Source organism: Gavia stellata, chromosome 6, assembly GCF_030936135.1.
Source record: "Gavia stellata isolate bGavSte3 chromosome 6, bGavSte3.hap2, whole genome shotgun sequence".
Classification (NCBI taxonomy): Eukaryota; Metazoa; Chordata; class Aves; order Gaviiformes; family Gaviidae; genus Gavia; species Gavia stellata.
In genome coordinates, this window is record NC_082599.1 from 10283667 (window position 1) to 10297029 (window position 13363).

The 13363-nt window shown below is 42.3% G+C and overlaps 1 protein-coding gene across 1 annotated transcript in view; it reads left to right on the forward strand.

Annotated features, from left to right (window-relative positions):
* Positions 1–11534: 11534 nt before the first annotated feature.
* UBE3C (ubiquitin protein ligase E3C) overlaps positions 11535–13363 on the forward strand; it is an 82244-nt gene continuing 80415 nt past the window's right edge. The window contains exon 1 of the mRNA XM_059818614.1: positions 11535–11600. Coding sequence (XP_059674597.1) covers positions 11535–11600 — 66 coding nt within the window. The remainder of the gene's footprint in view (positions 11601–13363) is intronic.

A 13363-nucleotide genomic window follows, 5' to 3' on the forward strand; every position in this document is an offset into this window, starting at 1 on the left:
ACTCAACTAAAAAACTTAAAACTAACAGAAGGCATTACTTTTTCACCCATAGAACATCTATACACATTCAGCAACAGCATTCTACTCTTGGATGACGTTACAGAGGCCGCAAGGATAAATGGACTCAAACAGGTATTGGCCAAATTCCTGAAGGGTAAACCCATCAGTTTCTACTTCAAAAAGCCCAAGTGTTTCTTAGGATGGAGCTCCATAAATCTGTGCAAAGGATTATATGTATGGAGCCTGTGGTAGCAGGGGACCGGAGTGTATGATGCAGGACACCTTTTCAAGTCCTACATCCAAAGTGTATGGATCACTGCAGAGGCAAATGGATCAAATTCCATGTCCTGTATTCCACAAGAGACCAAAACAATGTTCTTATTCAGTGAAAATATTTATTTGCTGAAGACTAGGATACCGGATAGTGCAAAGCAAGCGAAGCTTGTAGGCAAGCTTCCATTTCTCAGTTAAAAGTATTTTGTTTTGATTCTCCACCATCAATCACTGTTATTGACTGCAATTGCTGTAGGGACTAATTGGTAAGCATAGAAAATGGAATTGATGAAAATTAGTATATAATTAATACAAAACTCAGTTTAGATGTTATTTCCATTATTGAATTGACATAATTTAATTTTTAAATTATAGGTTTGTGTTTTGGAGATGCATAATACACAAAATTTAGCAAATGGTCATACCTGTGTTACAGAGTTCCATAAAATATTTTCTTGTCAACCCTAAATATTTAAAAATTATGAATCAGACCCCAATAATCATGATACATCCTTAAAAGATACACTTTCTTTAAAGGAATCAAGGAAATTCTGGCTTCATTAATGTCAATGACAAACCTTTTGTAAAGTCAATGACGAAATCTATATGGGATTAATTTTAGTTGCCTTTTTTTTTTTTATGAGCCTTCAGGACTCACCTACTTCCCATTTCTAGTCACTGTAATCAGAAAATTAATTTTTCTCTTTAACGGACTGCTGGAGTTTTCCTGTAGTCTAATAACTTCAGCAGTTGAGGCATTAAGAGGAGCACAAACTAACATAGGGTTTGTGCTGTAATGATGATAGTCATCTGGAGAGCAAGTATTTCTTTTAAACACGTCCTGTAGGAAGAGGGCAGAGTGTCTCGCAGGGATATTTAATGAAGTGGGCAGGAGTGCCCTTGGGATGCAGGGCTGGGAGTGTGGTCCAGCCAGCTCTGAGAAGGTGGAAGAACCAAGCTAGGAGGGCGAGTGGGATGCAGATCCTGGCTGAGCTGACTTTGCCACGGCTGGGGCAATGCTGCCTACATTTGGGACTGTCCATCCCCTTCCTTATTGCTACCACTTTTTATTCCCTGTTTCCTCCTGCAGAGGCAGGAGTTGCTGGCCTTGTTCTCCAGATGGCACAGGCAAGTGCGCGGTGAGACCAGAGCTGTTGTCCGGCCCGTCACAGCTGGCTGCCCTAGACAGCTATCGACTTCATCTGTGCCTGGTGTCAACCCTGCTTGCTGGGCTGCATGTGGGATGGAGGGAAGCAGAGGATGACCCATGGAAAACATTTAATTGTCAGGCCACTTACGTTCAGACCAAGCCTGATGCCTCAAACAATGCCAGTGGACTTGATGTCATTTTACAGAAGATGGATTTATCTTCTGCTGATGTTAGCTGACTTTATCTTTTAGACTTGACTAACTGTTCACTGCTAGTGGAACCTCCTGGGCGCTGCATCACACAAGAATAGTGATAGTGCGACAGTGGAGACCTCTCTTGAAGCTGGAAAAAAGCATGGAAAATAGCTGGAAATATCTACTTGGAAGATAAGAGCTCAGCCTAAGAAGGGAAAAAAAGAGAGAAATCTGCAAGAAACAGGAATGGTAGGAGGGGGCCATGAGGGACAGAAGTATTTTAAACTAAAAATAAACCTCTATTCTCAAACTTAAATATATAAAGCTGTCTATTAAAAAAATAGCACCAGATTACATCTCTACAGTGCCAAATAATTAATGACTTTTAATAACCCTAATAAATTTGGATTTCATCAAAACCTTGTTGCATATCATTGACTGTTTCAAGCAAGGACTATGAGCTCTTAAGGGCGACTAGCACCTGTATTAAAATGTACACTGCTGACATCTTTCCCAGGTACATCAATTATAATTAAAGAGTAATAAGAATGCCAGGATGGACTTCTCAGGCACTTTCATGCAGGAGCCCCAGCATTTAAAATTAAATCCATTAATTGTAACTACTGTACGTTTGTGATCTCAGATAGCGTACAAACTAATTCATTGCTTTTGCAGTCATGCCAGTCTTTGTTAATTAAGGTTTGTGATTTATTTAATTTGAGCAGGGAGGTATCAGAGTGCCCCAAACTGGACTGATAAAAGGTCATTAGTTCATACTGTTCAAGACAATTTGGAATCTGATAATGAAAAATGTTTCTAGGCACCTGACAAAAATTGATTAGCAAAATGGGCTCTAATTGTTTAAAGGAAAGCTCCATATTTTCTTCAACCCAGCCATCTGAAAGTTCATATGTTAAGAAGCTCTTCTCACTCTGAAGTGGCTCTGAAATACGTTTGAAGATAAAAGACTTTTTTAAAATTATTGTTGGCATTGCTTAGGAGAGGAGGGAGCCACAGTGCTGTCATCATCTGGAAGACTTTATTTCTTTTTTCTCTTTCCATATATAGCAGCCAACATCACAGTCTCTGAGTGAGGCTCAAATATTAACGAATGTGTTCCTCTAAAAAAATACTGAGGTAGGAGTATCTCTGCTTTATGAATGTGAAAGGGAGGTAAAGAGCGTGGGACTGATATGACTAAGTCTTTGTGACTTAGAAGGGACTCCCCTCTGTCTCAGCAACTGAGCACCAATACTGAGCATGGGCTGGTGTGTCTCATCTTAAAGTCAATGTTGGATGAGTCACACACTGATGTCAAAGGGAACCCAGAGCAACCAGCTCAGCTGTAAATGAGCACACTATAGCTATTAGTTAGGTGAACTGAGTCACAGAATCAGAGAACAGCTGAGGTTGGAAGGGACCCATGGACTTAGTCCAAACCCTCTGTGCAAAGCAGGGCAACAGATTGCTCAGCACCCTGAGCAGTGTAGGTTTAAAAATTCCCAAGGATGGAGGTTTCACAAGGTATCTATATGGGTCCCATTCCAGTGTTTGACCTCCTCTACCATGAAAATTTTATTCCTAATATCTAGTTGAAAATACCCTAATTTCCCTTGTTGCAAGTTGTGTCCATTTCCTCTTGGTTGCAACTTGTGTCCATTGCCTCAAAAGGAATCTAGTTCCACCTTCTCTATACACTCCCATTAGATAGTTATAAACTGCAGTAAAGTCTTTCCTTCAGCTTCTTGTCTGAAGGCTGAACAAACCCCATTCTTTCAGCCTCTCTTTGTATCATACAGTTCAGCCCCTCATCATCTTGTTGGTCCTCTGATTGATTTGCTCCAGTATTTCAAAGTCTTTCTTGCCCTGAGGAGCCCAAAATCACATGCAGTTCTCCAGATGCAGTCTTGTAAGTGCCAAACAAAGGGAAGAGTCATTTCCATTGACCTGCTGGCTACACTGTAGTTACTATAGCCTGCTACTTGGTTGGCTTTCTTTGCTGCAAGGGTACACTGCTGACTCATGTTCAACTTCTTTCCTTCTCTGCAAAGATGCTTTCCAGCTAGCTTACTTGATCATGATTACACAGTTAGTGGAAATGCTGGGCATTTAAACAACATCTCCTGAATCCTGGCTGTGGCATCTTCATTTCTTCCTAACGGTACTTTGAAAATCCAAGTTTACTGGCAGAGATCAAAAGACAAATGTCATTTCTGTGTTTTTTCCACAGCAGATGTTAACTACAGCCTTTAGAATCAGTACCAAAGTAAAACGGGAATTATTCAACAGCCTCTGGCACTTTTCTCAACATCCTTCTTTGACACTAATAATAATCTATTGCTAATAACAATTCTATTGCTCATTTGTCATTTAGGTCTTAAAGTCTGTTTAGAAGTGTCTAAGCATCATTGCTCCTTCTTTATGGATGAAGGATAAATTTCTTCTTTATCATGTGGCTTGTCTTCAGTCACATGGTGGGTGAACTCACCCCAGCTAACTTCAGCCATGCACATGGCAAGTGCCTAATCTCATCATGAACTTTCAGTCAATAAACACATGCAGTGAGCTGAACCCATTATAAGAGAGGAGTTTAGAAGAGGAGGGCAGTGCCTCTCTGTATTGAGACATCTAGATGAAGAGGTTAGGCTAGATGCCTAATATTTAGACAGCTAAAATTAGATTACACCGATCTCACTCATAAAGAAATATAAGATTAGGTAGGAGTAAAATTCAGGAACTTTATACTAATGCAGCATAAACTGTCTTCACCCCTACTGAATTCTGCGTAACCACACTGATTTTTATTAACTGCAAAGCTAAATTAATGGATCTAAGCCGTGAAAAATCTAAGTTTATAGAAGAACCTATAAAGCTCATTTAGGACTAAACTAATACACCCATGCAGAAAATTAATCTGAGTAACTTAAATGATGCACAGAGGTAAGTCACAACAACCTTCTAGGATACCATGGTGTATCTGTAGTAAATTCTTGAGAATAATTTAAAATATCAGAATACTATTGTTTCCTCTTAGTTATCTGAATTGGTTTCTGTTTTTTTTTTCCTTGCTTTCTCTTAATTATGTTCCATAAGATCATACTTTATGCCCCTTAAATAATTTTTGGATGAGTCTTCACAATATGAGCTTATCAGCTGCCTTTAATTTCCACTGTTTCCAGTAGGTTTTGAAGGTCACTTCTGTCTCATGAGAGCTGATCGGCGAAAACTTATCTTCTGAATGGGCACAACATTGGCCTGTGTTTTCATTAATTTTTTTCACTGTTACAAGAGCCAAAGCCCTGTACACCAAACAACCCATCTGAGTGTTCATACTAAATGAACATAGGTTGGGATGTACTGGGATCTTCTTCATCAGACATTCAAGACCTTTAACATTTTTAATTATGAGTAATTTGTTATGAAGGACCTCTTTAAATTCTTCTGAGAGCTTCTGCAAGAAAACACTTCCATATATCCATATACCAATACATACACATACAAGTGTGCATGTGTGTATGTTTTTCTGGATCACAAGGAAGTTCAGGTCACCTAAACCAAAGAAATAATCTGGTCTGGGTTTCCTCAAACCACATGAAAGATTTGACTTTGATAAGGCTCTTGTTTACATGGGCACCAAGGGAAGGTGAAAATACTCCAACCAATTTAAATAGGAAATGAAGTGGAACACGTTTTAACAACAGCTAGATGTGTAGTGGCCCATAGCACATATGTTTCTGTCAGCATAAAATCAGCATGTTGGAATTTGCTTGGAATGGCAATTTTTATAATGCTTATATATAGGGAAAGCTTCCAGGTATATTAAAGGTGAGCCAAAGATAACAAGGTAAATATGAAGTTATATTTGTGCTCACTTGAGGGCAATTATTCTTTGCATTTGGGCTTTCAAAGGCATCTAAGGATCCTGAATACTCCATTCCTATTAAAATAAATCAATACTTAAGTTTTTAGGCAGACTTGGAAAACAGCATCCTAGTCTTTACCTTATTATTTAGCTGAACATCTTTGCAGCACTAGTATTGGAATTAAACATGTTTAAAATTTTTAACCCCAGAAAACAAACTAGGATTTATGGTTAACTAACACTTGTCAAGTAACATAATAATGTCTCACAATTATAGCTATAAAACTATAAAAAGCTCTTACCCTCACACTCCTCAGAAGACTGGGTGCCTAAAATAAATGACCTTGTTCAATCAGAAGCTGTGAATGAAATGTAGGAATCTCTGGGGGACAATTTTGTTATGTAGAACTTATAAAGAGCTGAGACCATAGGGTAATAACTTTTTCATCTTAGAAACTATGGATATAAGGTTCCTTAGTCTCTTCAGCTCGACATTCCTATAGACGAATAAGGTGTAACATTAAGAAAGGTAGCACTTGTTCGACTGTTTTAGAGCCTTGGGTGCATGAACTGCAGACAACCTATAGATATTCACAGATTTCTAATGGAAATCCCCAAAATCTCATTGAACTAAGCCAACAAAACATGGAATGATCATCCCAGACTGGAATCCAAATGCATCACTGTAGTTCACTGATCTGATTAGCTCTGTAATACAGGATGAAGCCCGTCCATTTTTCAAAACTGGGCTAAAGCTTTGAACAGTTGTTTTGGTAATGTAGATGGGGCTTTAGGTCTTAATAGTTCCTACAATTACTGCTGAATCTGGCCTTGGCTCAGGCATAAACTCCTTGTATTGAAAAGATTTACTACCCTAACTATATCTGTATCTCAATTTAATGAAAATGTTAAGGATAATTTGATGGTCTCTTGCCAGTGTAATTTTAAATAAAATGTCTTCATTCCTTGGCAGTGTCTGTTGGCACTCAGGTTTAACTAAAGGAAGTGCTTAAGTGAAGTGCTTTTTACATTACAGTCTTGCCAGTATCTTCTCTGATAGAATAGATTTAATTTTCAGTGTTTTACCCAGAGTAAATAAATTTAAAAAAATAAATTACCTCCCACCATCAGTTCATATGATAGCAAACCTTACTAAAGCATTACTAGAAATCAGATATTGGCCTATCACAGCATTTGGACTAATCTCAAGCCTCATCTCCTGTAAATTAAAGTATTTCTAACTTATTTACTGTTCATTTATTATGTGCTCTTGTAAAAAATGTTTCTGCATCTTGGGAAGTAATGTAGCACGTAATGAGACGCTGTCAGTGCATCTTAGATTTTCATCTGAGTTCAGCAAGTCAGCATAAAAGTTTAGGACACTTTATTATAATTGCACAGGGAATGGAAAGTAATGGTAAGATGGTGACAATTTGGCCATCATACCCTACAGTACTGAGCAATTGCCAAATATACTCTTGATTGCCTACCCTGTCTAAATAAGGAATATAGGCACAGAGTGGGGCCAGAAGGACAATGCATCAGAAATTAAATTGTTTGGGGATTAGTCTGACAATAGAAAAGATTCTAGGTGTAAAATGGTGGTCATTCAAAGGGTAAACCCAGCATGTATAATATTTATTTTCTTTTTAAATGCCATTGATTTTTTTTACTATGTCGAAAGAGTGTTTATGAAAACTATAAAATCTGTCCCTGACAGAGGCAGAGTGTCTTAGTCTACTTACAATAAGGTACCAGTAGCTCCATAATTTTAAGAGCTTGTAAGTCACCTCCTTAATGTTATCCTTAGCACCCAGCACAACATGAACTCAAGATCTTCATCACTGCTGGGAAGGAGTTATTTTCTCTTTTCATTATTGCTCCCCCAAAAATCTTCATTCCTGTTTTTTTTCTGGCCAGTACCAAGATGCCAACAAGCTACATTTAGAAGATGGCTTTGCTCTGAGTCACTCATAGTGAAAAAGGAAAAAGACGACAAGGGAGCACCGTCTTACAATAGTCAGATATGAACCACAAAATTTTTCCTGTCCTTTGGTACAAAGAGGTAGGCCCAGGAGAGAATCCATAGATAAGCTTCTCTCTAATGCGGTTGAATCACACTTTGCCCGTATTTTCAACAAATGTGATTAACTTGCGTGTGTTGCTGTTTTCATTTCTATGACGTGCATTTACAAGAAAAAGGAGGTATCTACACAGCCTGTGAAAATGTACTCCCACTCCATGCCAGTGCCAGAACTTAACCTTCTGCTCTGATGTCTCTTTCTCTGTCCCACACTTGTAAGCAAAAAGCAATATAGACCATGAAACCTACAGGACATCTCAGAGGAGATGTAAAACACATTGAGACTGGGTCACTATGCATATATGTTATGATTCAGATCTTACTTGCACAACAGAAAGATGGAAATATAAATTGGATGCTAGGAAAAAATCCATGACTTTCTGTTGTGAGCAGCTAGGCGCATCGTTGAACTTCCTGGTTTGCAATGGTTTACCGAAATTATACTCAGTCCTGATGTGTGAAAGGTGCATAAGAGTAACATACACTTAGAGATATAGGTATTTAGAGATAATTTATATGCACATATTGATTCTTTTCTTAGAGCATAGGGATGGACTAGAGGTCAGTCCTACACATGTGTTTCTAGGATTATTTGGTTTTAATTCCCCAGGACATTCATATTCACAGCCTTCTTTGTTTATTAACAAAAATACTGAAAATAGCATTAATCAATTTTCTTGGAAATGGAACACTTCTCATTGGCGATTCTCACATACACAGACAAAATGGCCCTACATACCTGACTTCAAATAAAAAGACTGATTGATTGATACTGTTTGAAAAGATCGATATTGATTGCAGGGAGTGAAGAAAATGTTAAGTAATGACATCTTTTTAACAGACTGCAGTCTGATGAATAATTGGACTTCTGCAGTCCAGCTGTACCTGGAAGCAATGTGTACCTATGCTTGCAGAGGGAGAAAGGAGCAATCAAAAGGCAGAGAACTGTGATTAGGAGAAAGCAAAAAATCTCATGGAATGTGCAATAAGAAGATGAGACAGATGGAAAACTGCATATGGAGTTAACTTCATTGCAGCAGGTGAGGCAGGTGGGTGTTAACACAGCATACATGCAAGAGCAATATTCCTAGATCCTTCAGTATACGTGTGAGGGCTCTGAATGCACTGACAGGACTCTGAATGCCCTGAACAGCTCCAGCCAGGACCCCCACTCACTCAACTCGCTGCTCATCGGTCCACCTAAGCTCAGGCATACCTGTCTCCAGCCCTGCCTCCTGGATGGACCTTGAACCTACGTCATAGCACTGTCTTCTGCTCGTGGGTGGACCCTCCGGACTCATCCCCTCGCATTGCCTGGAGCTGTCGGTGGACGCTGTAACCATTGCCAGGCTCTGCTCACTGTGTTTGGATCCTGTGGGATTATGTCCTGACTGGGGAGGGCATGGCCTGTGCTGGGGTCATGCTTGGTGCCCACTTGTCCTCCTTCATGGAGCAGCCCTGCTCTTGCCGCTCCCTGAGAATATTAAAACAGTCTCCACTCTGACTTTCTGACTAAGTGACACTGAGTTTTCTGACTTTTGTATATTTTCTCCACTGTGATATAAATGTATATTTTGTCCTAAAAATAAATATAAAAATAAAACACCTTTACAGTTTCTTTTATGCTTCCATAAATTCACTGTATTCAAGATACAAGCACTCAGTTTATTCTGTTATGTAAGTTTTTGTTTAATAAAATTACACCTAGAGTGGCCTCTAGGGGCACATGCAAATCACTAAGCCTTCTCAGACAAACATTCATCAGCTGGGCCCATGTCATTTACCAACTACTTCTTCAGACGGTAAGAGCCAGGTCAGCAGAGGATCTTGTGTCCTTCTGACATTGGAACTGGAACCTGTCAAACGTGTATCGGTCCAAAACCTATTTCATAGAAACCCCGCTCTCTGCAGCTGCACATTTCTTTGGCTTCTTACATGAGGAGGGATTGAATCCCTAAACTGGCTTTGCTACTGATAAAAATTTGGCACAACTCATGACCTAACAGTTTGCATCTATGCTAATGAAAATCAATAAATTAACTGCTAGGAGCACCTAGACTAGTCCTTTTCTGTATGTGACTTACAAAGTTTATCAAGGCTTAAGTCCACTTGAAAAGAATGTTGTCATGCTTGGAAAAAAACTTGCTACCACTCCCACATAGAGTGTTGTGATATTACATCAGCAGTGCAACGTGTTGAAACTATGAACGAACATTTGACATGGTATTTCACAATGCCCTAAACCTCAACTGCATTCATAAACAGTATTTATAGGAGGCCAGGCTTGCTTATACTGAAACTATGTTATCTCGGGAAATGTGGGGCTAATGTTCACTCTTGCCAAGCACTTGTTCCCTTAGGAAAAGTCTGAAAAGTCTCAAATTTTAAAATTTAGTCTCTTCTGAATCCTCCAAATCCAAATAAATCTCAACAAATATTTCACTTGTCGGTCAGCTTGGTGATAGTTAAATGGCATTGTGGTCTCGGTATGAACAGCTGCGAAGCGCATACATGGTCTCCTGACGTGGATCCTTGCCATTTGTTTGTTGTGATATACTGATGTGAGAATTCACGAGTTAGGGCTCAACCAAATTTCCACTGAAGGAAATGAAAGCTGGATTTGGCCATGTATATTTATTTAGCACCTCGTAGCTGCAGACTGAGTAACTGCTTTTTGTTATTGCTGCTGCCCGTATCACCTCCATATCTGGATGCAACCAGAGCACTGAAAAATGGAGAACAGCCTTAGAAACATAAAATAAAGGAGCCTCAGGTATAGTTTCACCATTCAGGCCTGTTGCTTTTATATTACAGCCCTTTTCTCTTTCCATTCTTCATCGAGGCCCTGATCTCGTGCGGAGCCCACTCCCACCAGGAACTTTTCTCAAGTGGATTTTCACATCTGTGTGAGCTGAAGAGCCTGTACTTGGGTGTTCAGCGTCTGGTCTTCAGACTGCTCATGACGTCTTTGCAATGGGGTAATGTCCATCATACGCTTATCCTACGAAAAGGGCCAATTATGTATATCTATACAGTGTTACTACAGCCCACCAAGGCCGAGGAAGGCAGCCCCGCGCCGAGGCCAAGCGGGACCCTCGGCTCAGGCCCCGTCTCCAGCGCTGCCCTGCGGGGGTGGGTGTGGTACAACGGCTGCGGGTCCCGCTCCCAACGCTCCCCTACCCCCACGCGAAGCTCGTGTTTAAGGCGGGAAAGAAGTTTTACTTGAAACAACCGTAGCTGGGACAAACCAGACAGCGGGCAGGGCTGCGAGGCAGCCGGCTCCAACGGGCGGGGGACAACCCGGTCGTTAGGCCCGGGAAGTGCGCAGGCAGGCCCGGGCGAGTGTGAGGGCTCGGCGGGGCCGGCAAGCGGCGGGGCCGCCAGGCGGTGGGGCCTGGCGACGAGGGTCGCCGGGGAGAGGCGGCCGCGGCCCGCCGGACCTGCGCTGGGGCCGCCGCGGCCCGAGGCGCGGCCCCGCGGGGCGGCGCGCGCGGGCGGCGCGGCCCCGGCGGCTGCGGGCGGCGCGCGCGCCGCCGCGGCCGGTCGTCCGGAGCGCGCCGGGGAGGCTGCGGGCGGCGGCCATCTTCTCTCCACAGCCGGCTGCTCCCCCAGTGCAAGTAAAGCAGCCCCGCCAGCCCCCTCCTCCGCTCCCTCCCTCCTCCTCCTCCCTCCCACTACACTCAGCCGTCGCCGCCGGTCAGAAAGGGGGCGACCGGGGAAGCGAAGGCCGCGGGGCGGGGAAGGCGGGGAGAGGGGGGGTGAAGCCGGGCCGCCGTGAGGGGAGCAGCCCCGCGGGGGCGGGCGGCGGGGCTCGCCGGCGGCGGGCGGGCCGTGGGGTGCCTTCGCGGGGGGTTTGTGCCTCCCCGGGGCCGGCGGCGGCCCCTCCGCTCGCCCCTGCCGGCCGGCCGGCGCCCCCTTCGCGGGGTCAGCTCGGGGGGCCGGACCCCGCTCTAGATGGGATAAGCTGTAAACATGTTTAGCTTTGAAGGGGATTTCAAAACAAGGCCCAAGGTGTCTCTCGGAGGAGCGAGTAGGAAGGTAAGAAACGGCGCCTGTCTGTCTCCGCGTTTGTGTCTCTGTCGGTTTCCCTCGCCCCCCGCCTGCCTTGCCTTGTATTATCGTTATTTTTACCGTTGGGCCTTCAAAAATGGGAGCAGCTATGACTAAGGTTTAACAGAGGGAAAAATCCTCCCCTCCTGATGATGTGTTTGATCTCCCTGGCTCTGTGGCGGCGGTGTGTTGGTTTTTTTTTTTGTTTTTGTTTTTTTTTTTAAACCAGGCCACACACCCCCTCCCAGGCGTGTAGTGTAGTAAGAATTGTGGGAAGCGAGGAAATGTCTCCTTAGCTTGTCCCCCCCGCGAGCAGTCGGGTTTGTTGTGGCTGGTAGCACCTCCCGAGCAGTCCGTCTCTAGGGCTCCCGGGGTGAAGGAGGGAAGGACTCGGAGACCTCTTGTCATTTCTCTCTAAAGGGAAAGTCTTGCGTGGGCCCCCCTCGCTGGAGAGATGGGGAACAGCCTTACACGACTCGAAATCAATGCAAATTGCTGGGGGAGGCTTCGCCCACGTGAGTGAGGGTTGCCGGGTCACAGGTTTAGCTTTTCTCTGTCAAGTTCATGTTCAGTCAATTTGTCGTGTGCAGGGTGAGGAGCAGTTAATTGTCTGCTGTACCAGACTATTGAATCTCTTTGTATTTATTGAGGGAAAAGAAGCGAAAGGGTTTATTTAGATCTTGCTGATCGGACAGGGTAGTCAAATGTTTAGTCAAGCGCTGAAGGGCAGAGAACTACTGGAGAACAAGAGAAAGGACAAAGTGTTTTTAGAATCGGTCTGATTTGTAAGGGTCACTTTAATTCACTGCTAAAATACTGATTCCCCATGTTGTCATTAGACATGATTGTGTGGAAACTAATGCGTATTTTCATGAGTATTTTTAAATCTTAATAAGGTTAAAAATAAGTCTTAAGTTTTTGTTATTGTGCACTGTAAGCAAGTTCGGTTCTCTGAAACTTTTAAGGTTTGGCAGTACAGTTAGGAAACTTGAGCTAAAATACTGCACTATGTGATATTAAAATCACAGTGAAGTTTGCATTTTGGTGTATTGTCTTACATAATTTATTAAAGAGAATGTGTAACAGAATTGTATTTAAATTGTGCAGCTTTTAATCTGAATCATCTTCTGTTTGTCTTAAGACATTTCTGTTCATTAGACTACATATAGTGGCATTACATGAGTCAAAAATACCATAAATATTTCCCAGGTGAAGAAGGAATTGGCAGAACATGCCCCGGTCCTCAGCTGTACACTTTAGGTACTTTGCAACTTTTGGCACTGACTTGCTAATAGCGTTACTTGCAGAACATGTTTCCTTCTACAGAAGTAAACAACTGTCATGATATCTTCTTTTACACCTACTGATTTCTTCACGAAAATTCAGCAGAATTCTATCTATTTTAATTATATGGGACAAATTTATTAATGTTACACAGGTATAAATTTCCAAGGGCAAATATTAAAAGGTAAAGGAAGGGGAAACCGAAATTGATGCATAGCCTTCACTCTGTCCAACACAAAGATGGTATTTTGTGGTCGGATTGATACTGACTGGTCCACAGATTTCGTGATTTTACATTGGTACACTAAGTGCTTGTGCTGCATCAGTGCAAATCAGTTAGTCGCAGCTTTGGACAGCATGGTTATATGGACATCGTAGAATGCCCTTGAAATATCTGCCTATTTTTAGAAACTATGTACAGTACTAATGAAAGAATTTATATAAACAGTACTGAGAAAACTTGAGGT